This window comes from Microtus ochrogaster, chromosome 2 (assembly GCF_000317375.1).
Source record: "Microtus ochrogaster isolate Prairie Vole_2 chromosome 2, MicOch1.0, whole genome shotgun sequence".
Classification (NCBI taxonomy): domain Eukaryota; kingdom Metazoa; phylum Chordata; class Mammalia; order Rodentia; family Cricetidae; genus Microtus; species Microtus ochrogaster.
Window position 1 is genome coordinate 83,769,179 of NC_022010.1, and position 21,524 is coordinate 83,790,702.

Genomic DNA, 21,524 nt, shown 5'->3' on the forward strand with positions numbered 1-21,524 from the left:
CCAAAATAAATAAATAAATAAACAAATAAACAAATAAATAAATAAATAAATAAAAATAAATAAAATGATGTAACCCCAGAGTCATTTGAGAGGCTGGCTAAAAGTGAGAGATAGGAAAGATAGATATAATCCATTCCCACCAAGAAAAGGTTAGTCTCAGTCTTAAAATCTTTCCTAGAGGTGATTAGTGTCTGGACTAGAGTTCAGATCCACTATCAGGTAGCTTCTATGCAGAGGAGTTCATTTACAAGGAGATAAGCAAGCAGAGTTGCCTTATTCATTCCTAGCTGAGAACCAAGGATATTCATGAGAAAAAAATGCTGAATGTCCATATTCTCCTGTAACGATTCTTTTGTAGCTATACTATAACTTTATTGGAAAAATGTTTCCAACAACCAATGGGAAATAATTCAAAACAAATCTATTAACTTTAGTTTTATTGTACAATTCAATAGCATATGCCTGTTAGTTTCCCATGCAGCACCCAACTTAATAACAGGGTTCCCTGAACATTTCTAGTACAATCTCAACTCTCCTGACAGTTCTTGGAACTTGGAGTTCTGTATCACTTATGTTCTGCATCTTGGTATATTGTGTGCAAATGATTTTCCACATATGCCTAACTGATGGTTGAAAATACTGAACTCCCTTGTATACAGAGTACCACTTTGGTCTCAGATCCAATCCAGATGCTTGGGTTGCCTTTGTACTTTATCTTTCATACTACAACGTATGCATGATGAGCTGGCTGGGATATAGTATTGCAGTTGCTTTTCAAAGCAGCTCTAACTTGGAATTCTCTGGCTGATCAGTTGCTCTGTAAATATTAATGAGATACATGAACAAAGAAGTATCAGCTTGCTTTTAGATGGTCTGCTTGATTTATAACACTAATTGCATCATTATTCTTACAGTAATGAGAAACATTCAAATATTTACAACAGAAATTAATTTTGATAATTAGTAATTATTAGCTAGGAAATAACTCAAATATGGATGTTTAAGAAGCTATAGGTTCTATAGTCAGCCTACCTGAATACCTATCTGTGCCCTGATATGTAGTAGACATGATGTGCCTTTTGGAATGTTACCTAATTGGTCTGTTTAGGATTTTTATCACTGGAAATGAAATAATATTATCATCTACTAACTAGTATATTATAATGTACATGTTGTCCAAGCAACTGAGACGAGAGATTGGGGCCACCTCAGTCAACATAGAAAAATCAAAAGGAAAAAAAGAACTCATAGTTAATATATATCCAAAAAAGTTACTGTCATAGTAAGTACAGTAACTGTGTAAACAGTGAACTACTTTTTCACATAGTGGATAGCATATACTTTCTGATACAACAAACAATACATCATCATCTTCATCTTCATTATCATATAATTTTATTATCTGAGAGATCATTAGTATAAATACCTTTTATAAAACATGTCTACTGTTCCTCCATGGAAGGTGCAGTTGATAGTTCACCTGACTCTCTAGAAAGCTCTTGATTAGATTGCACTAACTTGATGTAAAGATTGTTTTAGTCTTTGTATGGTTAAGAGACACCAGAAAGCATTCGCTTGATCACATTAACATGCTTTGGAATGCAGAAAGAAATGTATTTTAAGACATGCATCTGTCTTACTATTCTTTGAATTGGAAGTATATCTTACATTCTTCCCTTTCATGTGTCTTGTATTATCTTAGTGAAAACACTCAAAGGGAGAGTTGGGATGTATTACGCACTGTAGGATGACTGTTCCGCTGTCTATATATCCAAAGGAAAGCCAGGCTAAAAGCCAAAAGGCCAATCTCAAAGGGCCACATGAAAGCTATGGAGCCAGCATGTACAAGAGCCTTTGAGGCAGTGCACAAACCACAGTATGGGATTTTCCTCTTGAGAGTTAGTAAGTAAGGTGTGTGTCAGAGCTCTCCCTCTGGGTTTCAGAAGTACTCTCCTCAGGATGTCTTGCTTCAGCCTAAATACAAAGTAGAATTTCAAGGTAGCCACTGAAGTGTTATACTTAATGCACTAAAATCTAATGCACCCTTCTATTTTATAGTCCTTGTCATATATCAAATTTTGTGTATATTTTTTCAATCTTTTCTTTTTTCTCTTTTATCGAAAATAGATTCTTCTCTCATACAATATATCCTGACCACAGTTTCTCCTTGTTCCATTCTGCTCTCCTCTCTTTTACCCCAAATCCACTCACCCTCCATTTCTTCTTCAGAAAAGAGCTGTCCCCTCCAAGAGAGTCAAACAGGATGAAACAAGATATAACAGAACAAGCCACAAGCACTCATATCAAGACGAGATAAGGCAACCCAGCAGGAGGAAAACAGTCCTGAGAACAGGCAAAGTCAAAGATTAATAGTAGTCCTTCAAAACCACCAGTCAGAACACACACAGATGACCTGGTATGTACCCATGCAGGTCCGGTGCTTGTCACTTCAGTGTCTGGGAGCTCATATGAGCTCTGCTTAGTAGAATCTGTAGGTCATGTCATCCTGGTATCCTGGACTCCTCTGAATCCTTTCATCTTTCTATTCTCTCTCCCATGTGATTTCTTGAAATCCAAAGGGAGGGACACAATGAAAACCTCCAATTTAGACTCTCTCTCTTCATGATGTGCTGCTGTAGGTCTCAGCACCCACTCCCATCTGCTGATAAAGGATGAATGAGCAAGACATATGAGTTCTGTGTGGACTTCTAAAGAATAGAAACTAAGGTAGAATATAAAGTCATCTACCTTGAAACTTAAAGAAAATCTAATAATAAATCTGTACTATACTTACACTCAAAGGACTTTTTTTCTTTTGGATTTTTGAGACAGGGTTTCTCCATGGACTTTTATAAAATTAACTTTCCTAAGTTCTACATATGTTCTTAGCTCGCTTCTGTTAACAAAACCTAAGCTTTGTCCTCTTTTAAATTTCCCATTGCATTTATTTATTGCTATAGGTGATTATTTGCCATCTCATGCATATACTTACATTAACATATTTTGTAAATGTGGCTATATAATTTCAATAATAATATACAACATACATATTGAAAATTACAATATAATGGTTAGATTATCAAAAACAGAATATATTTCCATTTTGCTTCATTTATATAATCAAAGTTTGAATGCTATAGAACTTTTTTTAAGGTTATGTATGTTTTCTTTTTTATTATTTTTTTTTTACATAATAACCCCATCTTCCCCTCCCTCCCCTTTTTCTGCTCCTCCTCTTTCCATCCCACCCCCCATCCACTCCTCAGAGGGAAAAAGGCTTCCCCTGGGAAGTCAACAAAGTTTGGAATACCAAGTTGAGGCAATGGCAATACCAAGCCCCTCCACTCTGTATCAAGACTGAGTAAGTTTGTACAATGCAAAAAAAAAAAAAAACTTCAACTAATGGTGCTGGCATAACCGGATGCCAACATGTAAAAAATTAATTCAAATAGATCCATATTTTTTTTTACTTTAGCGAAACTTTATTTTTCCAGCAGATTATTTTTATTACTTTATAAATAATACCATTCAAAATTTTCACTTCCTCCCCTCTTCCCACTTCCCTCCTGCTCCCCCACTCATTCTCCCCCTCCCCTTCCAGTCCTAAGAGAGGGCAGGTTGCCATGCCCTGTGGGAAGTCCAAGGACCTCCCTGCTCCATCCAGGCTTAGGAAGGTATGCATCCAAATAGAATAGAATTCGAAAAAGCCAATACATGCAGTGGAGACAAATCCCAGTGCCGTTATCATTGGCTTCTCATTCTGCCCCAATTGTCAGCCACATTCAGAGGGTCCAGTTTGATCCCATGCTTGTTCAGTCCCAGTCCAGCTGAATTTGATGAGCTCCCATTAGCTCAGTCACACTGTCTTACTGGGTGGACCAACCCCTCGTGGTCTTGACTTCCTGAGTGAGATAGCTCAGACCCCAAAAAGATATGAATATAGTATGCACTCACTCATTAGTGGATTCTAGTCATAAACAAAGGACATTGAGCCTATAGTTTGCAATCCTATAGAAGCTAAGTAATAAGGTGAACCCAAAGAAAAACATATATAGATCCTTCTGGAAATTGGAAGCAAACAAGATCGCCAGGCAAAAGTTGGGAGCATGGGGGTAGGGTGGGAGGAAGGGGAGACAAGGGAGAGAAGGGAGAAGGGGAGGATTGGTGAGAACTTGTGGGAGTGGGATCGTTGAGATGAAGGAAGGACAGATATGGGAGCAAGGAAGAAGATACCTTAATTAAGGGAGCCATTTTGGGGTTGGCAAGTGGCTTGGCTCTAGAGGGGTTCCCAGGTGTCCAAGGGGACTTCCCCAGCTAGGTCCGTGGGCAGTGTAGGAGGGGGTGCCTGAACTGGCCTTGTCCTGTAGTCAGACTGATGACTATCTTGAATATCACCACAGAACCTTAGGATGAAGATAGAGACAGAGCCACACATCGGAGCACTGAACTGAGCTCCCAAGGTCCAGCTGAAGAGCGGAAGGAGGGGGAATATGACCAAATAGATCGATATTTATCCCCATGCACAAAACTCAAGTCCAAATGGATCAAAGACCTCCACCTAAATCCATTTACATTGAATCTGATGGAAGAGAAAGTAGGAAGTAGCCTTAAATGCATAGGCACAGGACACCACTTTCTAAATATAGCACACTTAGTGCAGACACTGAGAGCAATAACTAATAAATAGAAACTTTTGAAATTGAAAAGTTTCTGGAGGGCGAAGGACACAGACAATATGACAATACAGCGGCCTTCAGAATGGGAAAAGGTCTTCACCAAACCCACAGACAGAAGGCTATAGACCTTTCATTCAGTAAGAAATTTCAAAAGCTGGCAAGTTATTTAGTATATTAGAATTTTTGGAAAACAATTATGTTTAGTGAAGCAAAGTAAAAATCATATTATTTACTATTATAAAAAGAAAATTCCAGCATGCTTAGGAAATGTTTCAAATGACTCACAGAAAGCACAGGTGCAACTCTTCACATTCTTTCTAGGAAACTGTGATTTCAAACGGTTTATTCTGGCTTTTATCACTTTCTTTTTGAATTTAAGTAAATAGTTTAGGAGCAATACTCATAATAGTCAGGTATCTGCCTATTTTTCTCAGAAAGTATTTTCTTTGTGAAATGTGTCTCTTCCCTTTCTCATAATAGAAAGAACAAACAGTAACAGAAAAATTAAAAGAAAAAAGCAGGCACAATAATTATTTGAACTCTTAGTGACAACCTTGTATAGGAAATAAAACTGTTATCCATGTTAGAATGCTATGAACTATTGGGAAAATCTGTATTTTTTAATAGTTGTCTTAAATTTAGAAAAAAGTAAAAACGAGAAAAACTATTTTCTTAAGGCTATAATTTGTTCCTAGATTTTACAATGCTCATATAAATATGTTTGAACTGAAAAAATTCATTCACCTCATAATGAGCTCATAATTCTTTCTCGTTAAAGAGCTCAGAACTAAAACATTTACAGCAAACTGAGTACTAGTTGGCAATTCTTAGGATTGGACGGGACATCCATCCAAAGTCAACTGTTTTTTGAGGTGGCAAACACCAGCTGCAGGCTGTTAGGGAATGTGGCTGCCACAGAGTTTCAGGATAACAGATTCTACTAGTTGATTTTCTTGTTCAATGAAAGCAGAAGGATTTCTTCACCAAACACCATTTTATATGCATTTCTACTTTAGCAAGGCATATAATCTTCTTGTCTCTTTGATACAAATGCTCTATGAAAGATATACTTCATGGTTGCATATTGTAGTTATATAGGTAGATGTAACATATCAATTTTTTATGTCTATGTGAACACCATTATATTGCAAGGTTTTGGAAAGAATAAGAACTTACAAGCTGTTCACTTCAAATGTCACATCTTTTTTTCTATTCTGTGTATTGAGACTAACTGAGAAATTTATCAAATTCAAAGGGTATCACATGTACAAAAAATGTTTTATCCAAGAAAATAAGACTATGACAAATCATAGGAAAATCTATCTTGAGATATCAAATAAAATATGTAGAATGTGAAGAATAGAAGAAAATGTCACGTTAGTATTCAGTATGAAAAATGTATAAAATTTTGCACTTACCTTTGGTGATTTTTCTATCACTAGTCTTTCCTAATGAAGTTACTCATATTAAGCATAGAACAGATAAATGTTGAATTCAATTGTAAATCATTCATCTAAAGGGAAAGCCTCAGGTAAACATTGCCTTTATTCAGCAAGTCTGACTGGTTGTACATATCATAGTTTTGGGGCATTTGGTATATGTAATAAATCATAATTGACATTTTTATGCTCATAAGTTATTTAACCTTCAAAGCTTAAAAATATTCTGAAGTCTAAGGATGACAAAACCATAGTTCCCTACTCGTCTGTGATGCTTAGTTTTATTGATATTTGCCAACATTTCGTATAAACTCCTTTCTTATTTTAAATGCGCAGTGTTTGAAATCAGCAGATAGTTGAACGTTTCTCATTCAGGTCAGAATTTCTTAGTTTTCTCTGATAGCTTCACATCTCCTGTCAAATGGTATTATTCTTTTCTTCTTGACAAAAAGATGTTTATCCAACAAGAGTACACAATTAAAAGAAATGAAAGTAATATTGAAGAAAGGAGTCATCTGGTGTAAAAAATATTTTCACTTTGAAGCTGTATGTGCAGATATGCATGTCTCTATTGCTATGGCTGATAAACCTAAATATTAAGAAATGTATGACCATTTTTCCAACTTGTTCAAAATTGATTTCATCATCCAACATTCTGCCTCATTCTTCATCTCACAAAATTAATTTGAAATAGAATGTGTAATGAAGCAGGTGTTTCTGGCTCTTTCCCTGGCTGCCTTGCATGACTTCACTGCCACCTTGATTTGAACCCACATGCACTCTTTAAAGTGTCCATGTTCTCAAACTATGCGACACTGCTGGATTCTCTATGAAATATCTCAGCTCTGATTTGACATTGTTATGATTTTTCTACTTTCCTATACATGGAAGGCTTTCTGCTCATACAGAAATATGATGATTTCATTATGGAAAGCAAATATTTTCAGTAATGTTCTATGATCCTATCTATGCATCTAAACATTAAATGGATTGTGTTTTTCAAATGTTTGATATTTTAGAAATTAATGTTTGAGTTGCTAGTCTGAGTTTCATTTAAAAACATTAAATGCATTTTTTTTTTTTTGATTTTCGATACAGGGTTTCACCGTAGCTTTTGGTTCCTGTCCTGGAACTAGCTCTTCTAGACCAGGCTGGCCTCCAACTCACAGAGATCCACCTGCCTCTGCCTCCCGTGTGCTGGGATTAAAGGCATGCGCCACCACCGCCCGGCTTCATTAAATGCATTTTGGACTAGAATTAGAACAGTATTTTTTTTTCAAAAATTATAAAATGGTCTTAAACATACTTACCCATTATTGTACTATGTATTTATTTGCAACAACATTCTTGTCACAATTAAAGTATAGGTCAGGTTTGACAAGTTTTGAGGATTCTCTATGTCATACCATGTGAAATATTCTGAAAATATTAAATTCATACTGTGAAATTAGGAGTGTGCTATCATCTTTTCTAAGTAGTGATAGTATATATGAGATATTGTTTTAAAATATATCTTTATGAATTATTATTGGTGAATATCTGACTTGCATACCTGTTATAAAGTCCTATATACTTAGACTTACATCAAAATTTATTGAACGGAAGGGAAGTATAAACCCTCTGCCTCCTACAGTCTTTTCTATACCTCTTCTGCTGGGTTTATTGATCTCTCAGGGAAGAGACCAGATGGATACCTCCAATATAGCCTCATAATATCTAATGGCAGGTATCTGCATTTGTTCCCATCAGCTGTTGGAGGAAGCCACTCCAATGATGATTACACAACACACCAATCGATGAGTTAACAGAATATCATTATAAATCATTTCATTTATATTTTTTCATCTTGGCAGTATCGGATAACATGGACTCCCTCTTGTGGCTTGGGCCTCAAGTTAAACCAATCTGTCATTCCCACAAGGATTATGACACTATTGCCCCAACGAATTTTGCCGGCAGAATGGATTGTAGGTGGGGGGTTTTGTGGCTGGGTTAGTGTCTAAATTTCTCTTTTCATAGTGTGAAATGTACGTCCTTGTACCAATGAGAGGACATTAGGAGAACATGACTCACAAAATCAACTAAAGAGAGCTCATATGGGTTCACAAATACTGAAGTGGCTAGCAGAGGGCCTTCATGGGTCTGCCTCATCCTCTGCATACATGCTTGAATGTTAGCTTTGTGTTTTTGAGGGACTCCCAAAAGTGGGAGCAGTTGTGTCTCTGACGTCTTGATATAAGGGCTTCTGCCTTGTCTTATCGAAACATGTTTTCCCTGTTTAATTGTAACATCTCTTCGTGTCCTACTCTTTTCTGAAGAAGAAACGCGGGGCGGGTGGATTTGGGGAGAGTAGCACAAAGACTCTGAGAAAAGAAGGGGAGACACAACTGTTCACAGATTTATTGTATGAGAGAAGAATCTATTTTCAAGGAAAACACTAAAAATAAAAAGGATACTATGATACCTTTTAGTATCTTTTATCTAGATGGTTAAGTCAAGAGAACACTGAAGACTGAACTTTCCTATGTGCAGTTCTTCTCCCATATAAAAAAAGGTTAAAAGACAGCCCTACTTATTTCTTTTTGGAAGAGTAAGTTTTCCATGTTTGAATACATATACTTGAAGATTTCTAAACATAAGTCACTATAAAATATCAGGGCACTTAATATTCTCTTCTCTTTTCAGTTAAATAGTTAAAACTACGTTTAGATATTTAAAGACATTTAAAATATAGTCTAATAAAATCAGGTTATAAGAAGTTACATTCTCAAAATATTTCTTATCATTAATTGCACCTATAATAATTATATTTGGTATTGTGTACTTAAAAATAGTTAAAGATTTGAAACCAGAAAACATCAAACTTCCTTTCAGCCCAAATTCACAAAATTAAAATACATTAAGTAGGCTCTATTACAAATGAAATTTCCAAGTCACTCGCAGTTGCAAATACATCATTCGACCCTGAGTAGGTTTTGTTGTTCTCTTACACTCTGCGGTAATTTAGTGGCTGAAGCCGCCATCTCATTTACTCATCTGTGCTGTCACTTCGTTATGCATCCGCTTATTAAATAGAGAGAATGGGAATTGTGTTTAGTGCACAATGTTAATTGCTCTGGGCAGTTAGAAGTTTCTCCTACACAGCTAATATATTCAGAGTTTATCATGCCATAAAGCTTTAAACGATGCAGGTAAGCATGCTAATAATGGGCCAGAGAAGGTTGACCTTGAGCCTCTCACTGTCCTAACTGTAGGGACATAACAGAAGATCCAAATATGCCTTGAAGTAGACAGGAATGAACGAGTCATTAGAAAAGGACAACATTAATTAAGTTGAAAGATATGTATGAGTTGAGGTCAGCAGAAGATAATGTATGTCTTTTCTAAGAAGCCCTTCGCCATAATGGAATAGATGCAATGCTCTTTCTACATTGCTTTAAAGATGAATTGGAAAGCAAAACAAGGAGAGTGGACATTGTTCAGAGATATAGGGCTGCATGTTATATGACAAAGAAGGTGATCTTGCAGACTGAGATTGCAAGAATATGGGTGTGATATAGCAGCTGTTTGTGTTTCTAGTGTTCTGAACTCGAATGTGGGAGTAGTAGAGGAGTTTTCTTAGGACTACTCACGAAGATGGCTCAGAGGAGCAGTGTTCATAGCAGCATTTTCTTAGGACTACTCATGAAGATGGGCCAGAGGAGCAGTGTTCATAGCAGCATTTTCTTAGGACTACTCACGAAGATGGGTCAGAGGAGCAGTGTTCATAGCAGCATTGTTTGCCATAGCCAGAACCTGGAAACAACCTAAATGCCCCTCGACTGAGGAAAGGATAAGGAAAATGTTTACATTTACACAATGGAGTACTACACAGCAGAAAAAAATAACGACGTCTTGATTTTTGCAGGCAGATGGATGGAGCTAGAACACATATTTTGAGTGAGGTAATTGAGATCCAGATGACAGTTATCCCATGTAGCCAATCATAAGTGTTTCGTGAACTTAAAGCAAAGTAAACCAGTCCACAAATCACAATCGCAGAGAACCTAGACAACAATGAGGATCCTAAGAGAGACATACGAGATCTAATCGACATGAGAAGTAGAAAAAGACAAGAACTCCTGAGTAAATTGAGAGTATGGGGACGTTGGGAGGGGGTTGAAGGGGAGAGGAAAAGCAGGGAGGAGAGCAGAGAAAAATGTAGAGCTCAATAAAATCAATTTTTAAAAAGGCCTAAACAAGCATATAGTCCCTCTTCAAACATACTACCTTTTACAACACAGATTTATTTGTCTCTAGTACATTCTGTGTTTGCCAACATTTTTTTCCAAATGTTTTGCGTAAGAGATTATAACTATTGAAGTTTGTGCTGCTTCTCATTTCATACACCTTCAGTGAGAAAGGCTAATGTTTAAAATCCCAGGTTCTACTGCAAAAAAAAAAAAAAAAAATTCTTCGAAAAGCTATGTCCTTCGCAGATTTACTGGTAAAACTTGGTTCACATTTCTACTCAAAACTTCACTTACCCTGGTTTCAGTAAGGATTCAGCACAGCATAAAATATCATATACCAAATAGTAGTTCTAAAGCAATGGTTGCTTTTTTTAAATCAATTTTCCAGAAGATTGATTTAGATTGCTTTATGTTCTCTGACTGCGGGAAAACAAAACAAGAAAGGACTCACTAGCATGGTCTTTCATCTGTGTGCTTTAGACAAAACTCTATGGTCCTACTACAAAGGACAGAAACATTCTAATAAATCAAACAAGATTGTTGACATATAAACAAATGAAAACACTGTTGATACTATCAGTGAGTAGATTTTTCTTTAATTTACATAATTATTTTTGCTTCATATATTTTAAGATATAATAATGTTTCCTCTCTCTAAAACTTGTTTCCTCTCTCTAAATCCTTCCATTAACCCTTCCTTAGATTATAATATGATACATAATTCAACCCTTCCCATCCTTCTCTTCAAATCCCCCCAAATACTCCTCCTTGCTCTCTTTCAAATTCATTGCAGCTGCTGTTTCAGTAATTCCTGTTACATGCATATATGTATGCATATATAGTTCTAACAAAGCTTGCTCAAGCTACATAATGTTAATTGTATGTATGTGTTTAGGACTGACACTTTGGTATAATCAGTTGGTGTACTCTTCCCCAAAAGACTATTTCTCCAACTCTCAGTATTTCTTAATTTTCTGCAGTTTTTGGTAAAAGATGGAGGCCTTTCTCTTAATCATAACCTCTAGCAGCCAACTCCCTACCCTCATACTCCCAGCTCCCTTATAGCATGATGACCATTTGTCTTTGTTCAGCTCATATTTAGACAGTCATGTTGGTGAGACTTTATGGCTAATTATATATATATACACATACATACATACATACTAGGAGATGCAACCCCACAGCAAAATCCCTTGGTTTCTGGCTTTAATAAACTTTATCCAGCTCTGTCTTCCACAATAATCCATGAGCCCTAGGTGCAAGAATTATTTTGTATTCTATGGGAATGGGCCACAGTACTCTGTGTTTTGACAAGGATAACAATAATAGACTTGTTCAATTTGATGATATAAAAGATCATGAGACCTCAATCCTATACAAAGAACTACATGCAACTAAGAAATGTTGAGAATGGGATAAATAGTCTTAGCTGGGGAAAAGAACACTTTTCGGGTATCCAAAATCAAGTGGTCAGCCCTAAAAATGTACATACAAGTGACATCATACAGCCTGAGAAGACGTTCTCTGTTTATATATAATATATTTATATAATATAATATAAATTTTATATATTTATATAAAATATAAATATATATTTATGCATTATATGTATATATCAGCAATTAATGAAAGAGGAGGCCAAGAAGTTGTAAGACTTTAAGGAAGGGAATTTGGGAACAATTTGAAGGAAGAAAAGGAAGAGAAGGGAAATTACATAATTATATTATGATCTCAAAAAATAGAATAATTTTTAAAAGGTATGTGATCACTTATAATAAACACAACATTAAGTGAGGGAAAACTGTAAAGTATATGCAAAGCGTTAGCTGTTTATTCTTTGCTGGTTTTTATATTCGAATGGAAGAGCTGGGGATTCAACCTAGGGTCTCATGGTTACTAGGCAGATTCTTCACTACTGAGATCCCACTACTAAGTTCTTGGTTGAAGATGGTAGGTAAATTAAATAGTAGCACTGTTAAATCAATTAGGTTTAGAATGAATTGATATATAAATTGCTAAATATGCCAGTAACTTTCTTACCAAAGCAGGAAAAAAATGAAAAGAAAAACACTAAAATTTCTAACTCTAAAGTCCTAAGAATTTTACTTTATTAAGTATGAACCTAAATATGCATTTGTAAAATTGATGAACCATTTAGATTAATGGGGTACTGGGGAAATAATTTTATCCATAGTCAAGTACTATTTAATAGATTCTTACTCATTGGTCAGTGCTCATTTGCAGCTAAGATTAAATTCTCCAGAACCTGAAGCTTTGAACCATTTAATCACATTCCTAGTGGGTGCAGACACCTAAAGGTTGATGAGGTGTGACCTGAGAAAGCCTTACTTAACCTATTAGCTCACTTTTTAATCTCAGTGAAGAGTTATTTTATTACAAACATTCATTTCTACTTCTCACTTATTTTTTTCCAGGGAATATTTTATATATTTTTGAGCAAAATATATTGAGTTAAAAAAAATCATCCAAACAAACAAAAAACAAACAAACAAAATATATCAGGTAATGACTAAGATTGTGTATTTAAAGGATGTTTTTCAAAAAACTGAATTTATATCAATCAATACCACAATTACTCAATCATTATGTATTTGAAACTTACTATCTACAAAATTTATATAGTATCTGATTAGTTACCACAGTTTGTTTTCACTCAGAAACTGGTAAAAATGGCAATATTTTTAAAGATCACTTATTTAACATTGCAAGCACTTTCCAGAAAACTGTAACCTTGTTAAAAATTTACTTAGCATGGTGCTTCTAGCTCTTTATGTTCATCAGTGTCGACAGGGAAAATGGAAATTTTATTTTAGCTTCTTTCCCTTGGGGATCCTGTGGAGAGATACTGAAAAGGACTTCATAGTTGAGTTCTTTTTTCATTCTGTTCTTATCATCTATAGGCAGAGTTTAGTTCTCCGTATCAATTCAATAGCCACTCACTGAATGCCTACTGTGCAGATAGCTCTGACTCGGGGTGCTGAGACAGTGAGACAAGCTGCTTGCACACAGGAAACCCATTCACTTGCTGCACAACCCTCTTCGGAATACTGTGGGCTTCTCTTTATTCTTGCACACTTGAAATGCCCTTTGAAAGTAAGCTGTAGAAGACATCATAGAATGTGTGGACTTGAAAAAAAACAACACTGTGCAGATTGGGTTTGCTAAAAACATTCATTAAAATGGAAATCACATTAGTCAGCTTTATTGTCTAGCAAATGAACTCACAGAGAAATTTACAGGATAAGAAGGAGGAGGCTGATGGCAAATCGACATTCCCAACCAGAGACCCTGGAGGATTGGTGCTTGCTTAGGGCCAGCCTGGTCTACAGAGTGACCCTTCAAAAGACAGGTGGTGGTGGGATGGTGGTGCAGATCATAACATTGTTTAGTTTTGAGCAATTGTACATTTACCAGTGGACATACATTCATGTGTATCAGTTCTGAAGTATGATACTAGCTTTATTTTTTCCATCTCTCACTGCCATTGTTAGTTTAGCTTAAATGCAAAGCAGCTAGGCAAATAATGCTGTAGAGAATTAACTTTTCAAGTCCATTGGTAAATAACAAAACTGACATTAAGTTTCCATTGCTTTTTGTTTTAGAGCTTAGATGTTAAAAGTAGTAAAATTTTGTATAGCAAATGCAATCAAAGCTTTAAAATTCTAAACATATTCAGTAAATGAACTGACTAAAGCATTGTAGGAACTAAGATATCCAGTTTATGGCCAAGACTCCAAACTCAAAATATTTTCAAATTGTCACTGTAAACTTATTTTAAAGCAGTTTAAATATTACCTGTTCCCATTGATTCCCCATGAATATACAAGATGTGAGAAAAACAACCATCATCCTCTTGAACAGGGTTCAATATGAGGATCGTTGCCCCATTGGGATCACCTATCTGATATTTGCTTCACCATCTACAGTGGCAAATTACAGTTAAGAAGCAGTAACAACATGATTTTATGGTTGTGGTCACCACAGTCCTAGACACTGCATAAAAATATTGCTCACTGGTGAGGTGGCAAGCCTCTGCTCCAGAGTCCTGTTTCCATACAGGCATGTAGTTGTGTGTTCAGCTACACATAGCTCAGCAGTTCAGGTTTTGGTTCAAGCACAGTATTTAATTATGGAAGTTTATATGTTTATGTATGGAACAGTTTAGTGTTACCATTTTCTTCTAAATATTTTTAAAATTTAGTTTAATTTTCATGTATATTGACCTGGATTTTAGATTTTTCCTACTTCAGATTCTCAGTGTCTTGATTTCTGTACATATATGTTTTGTTTGTTTGTTTGTTTACCAATTTGAAAAAGGGTTGAATGTTATGCTTTTTACTGTATTTTTTTTCAAAATTGTTTTCCTTTATTATCTACAGAGAGCATAGTGACACCTGTGTTGGATTTCTCACTGTCACTAAGACGATATTGTTTTCTTTCTTTTAACTTTCTATCTATGTTCTCTTTGATGTTCTTATTGGGAGAAACACGATGCTCTAACTTTAAGTCTACCACCGTTTTAAAAAAATGAATTCTGACTATACCTATTAAGGGTTAATTTGTGTTATTTGAATTTTGTATGATTTTGTTTTGATTTATTTTAAATTCTGTTTTAAAATTGTAATTTATTGTGTAGGTTAGTATTAAAAATCATGGGTTTTCTCACATCATTGATGATATTAACAACCACAAACATCAGCTCTTATCTTAAAGGAGATCAGAGAGTGTTTATTCAACCTGAAGGCCAGAAATGCAAAGCAGCCAGCCACTGGCTCTTACCTCTACTTCAATTCAAAAATGGCTACTTTGCCTCCAGGAATCCTCAGAATGAGACTGAGCTGAAACCTGTCTTCTCCCATCGTATATTCCTCTCTAGTGCTGGGATTAAAGGTGTACACCACTATTGCCCAGTTTCTATAATAAACTAGTGTGGCTACTGGGATTAAAGGTGTGTGCCACCACTGTCGGGTTTATACGACTGATCAGTGCAGCTCTTTTAATCTCTGATTCAGGCGAGCTTTATTTTTAAAATGGAGTTTAATGTTAATGATTTTTAACCTGGGTTTAATACTTCACATGGTGGCTGTTTCAAAATCTTTGTCAGAAACCGAATATCTGATTCTTCTCAGTGTTGGTTCCTTGATTACACACCTCATAAAATGTATTGCTTTCTCCTTATTTGTAGTAGTCAGTGTCTTCTTCCTTGCCTCGCTGTTGTCATAAAAATACCTGACAAAAGAAACTTGAAGAAGAGTGTATTTATTTTGACTAACAACTCCGGGGATATAGAAATCAGGGAAAGGAGAGTAAAGAATGACATTATGACAAAAAGGCAGCTGGCACATCGCATCTTAGTCAGAAATCATAGACATGTTTGCTGACTTTTCCCCTTTTATTCAGTAGTGGCCATCAGCCTAAGGGGCAGTGCCACACACGGTAAACCTGGGTCATTCTACCTCAATTAACCTAAAAGAATCCCTCACAGTAATATGCTGAGATATATCTCCTAGGGGATTCTAAATCCTGTGAAGAGTATAAATCCTATAGATAACCATAGCCAAAAGTGACTACCTCATGCACTTTGCCCTGGAATCTTTGTCTGCTAAAAGCTAAAGCTGGGTGCTATTGGCACAGAGGATTATTTCTAGGTGCATTCAGCATGATTCTAGAATAGCAAGCAAGTTCTGCTTTGCAGCTATCTATCATGTATGTGTGCTTCTCGGAAGAGTTCTGTGAGACTTTGTTGTGCTGTCTGGCCCAATTGACTTGTGTTGGGTACACACAAGTCAACGCTAATTTCCCCCTTATACCTGTCACTTTAGAAAACAGATATTCCCCCAGAGAGACTTCCTGGTAGTGGAGGTGATGCAAAGGATCCCAGCATTGGACTGACAATGTTTCATTGTCTCTAATGGGGACAAGGTACAAGGCACAGGGAAGATGGAGATGCTTTCTGAAGCTGGTTGTCAGTGAGAAAACTCTTAACTGTCTCTCACCTGCTTCGAGACTGCATTGCTATTCTTAATGATGTACACAATAAACTTTCATTTTCCCCAGCCAGCTGAGTGAAAAGGTACAAAACTCTGTAAGATTCTGACAGATACTCTCAAAATAGTTGTAATAGAAAAGCAATTTTAACTTAAAAATATACTATCATAGTACACAACCCAAACAGTGCAAATGTATGACACAGGTAAGTAAGCCACTGGCAATTTTCAGTTAATTGTCAGTTCTGGTGTAAATATTGTTCAGTTAGTGTATCTATGACAGGGACTATTTTCTAATACACAAAAATTGTTTGTTAGTATTTTGGAATAATATTAACAATTCCAGTTCCCCAAATGTTTCTGTCATTCATTTTCTTTCTTTTTTTTAGCATTCATTCTTTTAAAAATAATGTGAAAGAAATCATTTTTATCACCATCAACCTCTTTCGTACTTGGGATTTTATTAAATAATTTGATGATTAAAGGGCTCTTAATTGTTCTTTTAAACTATATACAATTTTATAGTATTTACAATAATATAATATAAACATATATGTATACATATACTTAAAATATCCTTTAATGTGTTTCAAGATGTAAAAGTTCAATGAATGGTTAAATAAAATAATCATTATATTGTGGTCAAAATATAATATATCTATAAATATGCTTACTTATATGTTATTGATGTTTTCAATATTTTTTTCAGCTTTAAGGGACAATAGGATCGAGCTGGTTCGCGCTTCCTGGCATGAACTGAGCATCAGTGTCAGTGACGTGTCTCTGTCTGATGAAGGGCAGTACACCTGCTCCTTATTTACAATGCCTGTCAAAACTTCCAAGGCCTATCTCACTGTCCTGGGTAAGTTCTAGAGTCTAATGCTGTGTAATCACACTCCCAGAAAGATGTGCACTGATACAACACAGTTCAATCAGAAAATATTTATTGAACATCAAATCAATAGGCATAATTTAATATATTGCCGCCTCACAGAAAAAAAGACATTGAAGAATCACTTAGTTGCTTTAATTTTAGACGTGGACAAAGGGAGAGCCAAAGGTTACTGTGTATGCCAGAAAACATAAAGCCATTTTGTTCCTTAGGAAGTAACTATTTTTTTTGTTTTTTATTTGATTGTTTCTTTAACTTGTTTTTTCTTTTGATTTTCTTCCAGTTAATTTTATAACAAAATTGTGCTTATGCTGTGTGATTTGGAGCCGTTTAAAAAGTGATAAACTCCTGAGCACAATGACTCTAACTTGTGCGTTCTTCCTCTTATTGTCTGAGTCACCTGGTGGAGACCTCCCCTAATAACCCCGGGGCTTTCAAAAACGACCTCCTTTTGTACCGTAGTACATTTAAATGGCCCTGACATTTTCATGTGTCTCTATTTGAAAAAAGAAAAAAAAATGTGTATTTTCTAGATTCGTAAATGAAGTACGTAATGTCACTTGTGCATGCAGCTTGTAGCTTCCTTGGGCTTTTATTCTCTAAGTATCAGGCCATTTTCCCAAAGGTTAAAGTGACATGAAAAAGCAATGCATTCATAGAGATTCGGAGGAAATAAGGCTGCAGCTTAGAGCTCATCGGCTCCACGGTGCCCCAGTCAGCTGAAATTGCTGCAGTTCATTGAAACGCACCTGTGTACTGAACAAGTTTGAGAAATTTAAAGATTGATTTTTTTTCCCTTTTGCCCCTAGCTTGCCTTCCTTTTTAGATAAAGGCACAGTGTTGCATTTAAAATAGCCAATGCATACCATCCTTTTGGAGAGGAATATTAAAGTTAATCCAGCTAGCAAATTGGTTCTGTGCTCGGGATGTGAAATATGTTTCATTGCAAGTCCCACTGGAACTATTTCATAAAAATCTTCACAAGTTTGCCGTTAAGGACAAGATACATCCACTAAAGTGGAGTGTTCCCAGATAACAATTGCCTAAGGTTAATGCATTGTTCTGTAGAGCCAACTCAAGACTCAAAGAATAATTGACTGTAGAGCACAGTTTATTAAATGGCGGTATGACATTGATTTTTTTAAAGGGTATAAAGGTGAGTATGCACAGGCCACCTAGCTAGTTAAGAGAAGTAGGCTTATTTTTCTTTTTCCTTTGTTGTTTAACTGTGTATTTCTCATAGTGGGATTTTCTAATATTCTTACATTTTAATCTTCTCAAGATTAAATTAAAGTGCTACAATGAGAACAACTTCACTGAGCTTTTATTATAGAATACTGCTGCATGACATTTTAACAGACCTCAAAGTAAATAACTGAATAATATAGCATAGAAAATGTGTGATACTCAGAGTGGAGAAATGGTTTGGCAGGTAAGAACGCTTCTTGCAGAAGCCTGGTCACATGACTTTGGATAATAGACCCTTGTAAAGGCAGTTAACATAGCATGGGCCTGAATACCCAGCATTCCTGCAACTAAATAGGAATCAAAGATGGAAAATTCTTAGGAAGTATTTGGACCAACTAGCATGGAGCAGCCATCACAGTGTTTAACAGCAGGAAAGACCCTGCCTCATACAAGCACATGGGTTTTCCTATTACTTCCACATGCCAGCATAGTATCTGTGTGGCCTCCCATGTGCACATATTCATTCCCAAACACATAAGAACAAAATTTATTTTAAATATATGGCATTCATTCTTTTTTTTTCAAATCATCCAAGACACTCCACAGACTTCTGTAATGGCAAATCACAAGGTATTTGAATGGTTGTATCTTAAAGCTTACAAAAACTGTTTTGGATGTGAAATTTTACAGTCTGTGTTTAAATTCTACTTTGACATATACACATTTTAAAGTTCTTTATGGATATTGTGTATGCATATGCACTGTATCGGAAGAAGTTTGCTTTATCATCCAGACGTTTAGGTGATTCCTAGAGATTGACACTCACTTTCCTCATTCTATTAAATTTTAGGTGTTCCGGAGAAGCCGCAGATTAGTGGATTTTCATCACCAGTCATGGAGGGAGACCTGATGCAGCTAACTTGTAAGACATCTGGCAGTAAACCTGCAGCTGATATAAGATGGTTCAAAAATGACAAGGAAATCAAAGGTAAATCATGAGGAAAGTCCTCAAGTCGACAAAAATATACAGGTGTTAGAAGGCGGTGTAAAAACAGAATTCTCTATATATTTCAGACCACACTACTTCCTACCAATTAAACATAATTCAAATGAGTTTTACCAAATTCTTGTTAGATAATTTCATAAAGTGTATGAATATCATGACTATGGGGCATCGAGGTGGCTCAGTGAGTATGAAGGTCTGATACCAAGTCTGCAGACTGGAGTTCTGTCCCAGGAAGCCATGTGATGGGATGAGAACGCACTCCTGCAGGCTGGTCCTCTGAACTACATATACACACATGATGCCCCACCCTGAAAAACACGCAAAATAAAGAAATAATAATCTTTAATATAATCATAGGGTACTTTGTTTTCTGCTTATGAAAATCACAAGCCTAGAACTACTATATTCTTCATAGAAGACAAGGCTAGAATATAAGTTAATGTAAGGGAAAAAGGTGTAGATTTATATTTTAAAACAGAGAGTAGAAAGCATACCATTATTTCAGGTCCATAGTCATAATATGTATTAGTCAGGGAGATGGCATGAGTTATTTCTTCATCTTTTAGACTTCTGGAACTATAAAGTTTTGAAGGTCAAAACTAAACGTCAATAAATTTGATTTCTAGCTATTCTCATAAATGTGAAAGAATTGGTTTGTCTCAGTAAAAAGTTCATAATAATGTAGAAGTTTTGTACAGATTTCAGATTTTCTTTGACACAAACAAAAATATATCATCTGAGGTTTTCAAAGAAGATTAAATAGAAAATTGCTAATATATGATAGAATTAAGTAGTTCATTCTAGTAAGACCACTGTGTCTCTAATACCACATGTTGGAAGGAGGGGGAGCCGCTTATTGGTTCCCGGCCACTTAGCCCCGAAATATTCACACAGAAACCATATTAATTAAATCACTGCTGGGCCCATTAGCTCTAGCTTCTTATGGGCTATTAACCTGTATATTGCCATGTGGCTGTGGCTTACAGGCTAAAGTTCCCAGCATCTATCTCAGGCAGCTTCATGGCTTCACTCTGACTCTGCCCTCTTTCTCCTAGCATACAGCCAACTTTTCCCGCCTAATTCTGTTCTGCCCTTGCCAGAGGCTCAAAGCAGTTCTTTATTTATTAACCAATAAAAGCAACACAAAGACTGAAGGACCTCCCACACCAACCACATGAAGATGTTAGGCATGATAACACATATACATTAATAAAGATACTATAATAGTTAGTTATTGTGATTGTGCAGACATGGTAATATAATTCTTGGTCTAATCTTCTATAAGACATGCTATGCCAAGTATTCTAGTTATTGTTACATTCAATTCTTATATCCAATTATTTGATTCTTAGTAGTGAAAATAAAATCCCAGCAAGTGAGTTTGCTTATCATACCAAGATTGTAACTATAAAATTATTGTCATGTTTTCTACCTTACTTCTTATATACCTGCCCTCATAATAGTATCTTATCAAGAATTTTAACCTTAATCACCACCTTTGTCTAAGACTAGATATATCTTTTTCAATGTTTTAAGAGAAATGTAAGACACAAAACTGAAATTGGACATTTTACCATTCTAATAAAGCATATTGCTATATACCCTGAATCTTGTTTTTCAAGAGGTTCAATATCATCCATCCTAATATTAACTCTAGGATACATTTGCTAGAATTTTCAGAGTCTCCTCAGATATTTACTAAGCTAACCCCTCATTCTGCCTTCCTATTTACCTGACTGACTGTCAGTCAGTTCTTTGTTAAGTATTACTAATAGAACGTCCAATACTCTAGGATATGCATAAAATTCCTTCTGCAGTTTACAGGAATATTCTGGGCAAAAATTCTTTTTTCTTAATTTTTTTTTATTTTTATTTTTTTGAGAAAAAAAAAAATTTCCGCCTCCTCCCAGCCTCCCACTCCTCCCGCCCCTCCCCACTCCTCTCCCCCTCCCTCTCAATCTGAAGAGCAGTCAGGGTTCCCTGCCCTGTGGAAAGTCCAAAGTCCTCCCCCCTCCATCCTGGTCTAGGAAGGTGAACTCCCCCCTCCATCCTGGTCTAGGAAGGTGAACATCCAAACTGGCTA

The 21,524-nt window shown here is 35.9% G+C and overlaps 1 protein-coding gene across 3 annotated transcripts in view; it reads left to right on the top strand.

Annotated features, from left to right (window-relative positions):
- The window catches only part of Cadm2 (cell adhesion molecule 2), a 923,902-nt gene that overhangs the window by 762,210 nt on the left and 140,168 nt on the right, over positions 1–21,524 (top strand). For all 3 annotated transcript variants that reach the window (XM_026786947.1, XM_026786960.1, XM_005345233.2), the window contains 2 exons: positions 17,065–17,217; positions 19,286–19,423. In XM_026786947.1, coding sequence (XP_026642748.1) covers positions 17,065–17,217; positions 19,286–19,423 — 291 coding nt within the window. The remainder of the gene's footprint in view (positions 1–17,064; positions 17,218–19,285; positions 19,424–21,524) is intronic.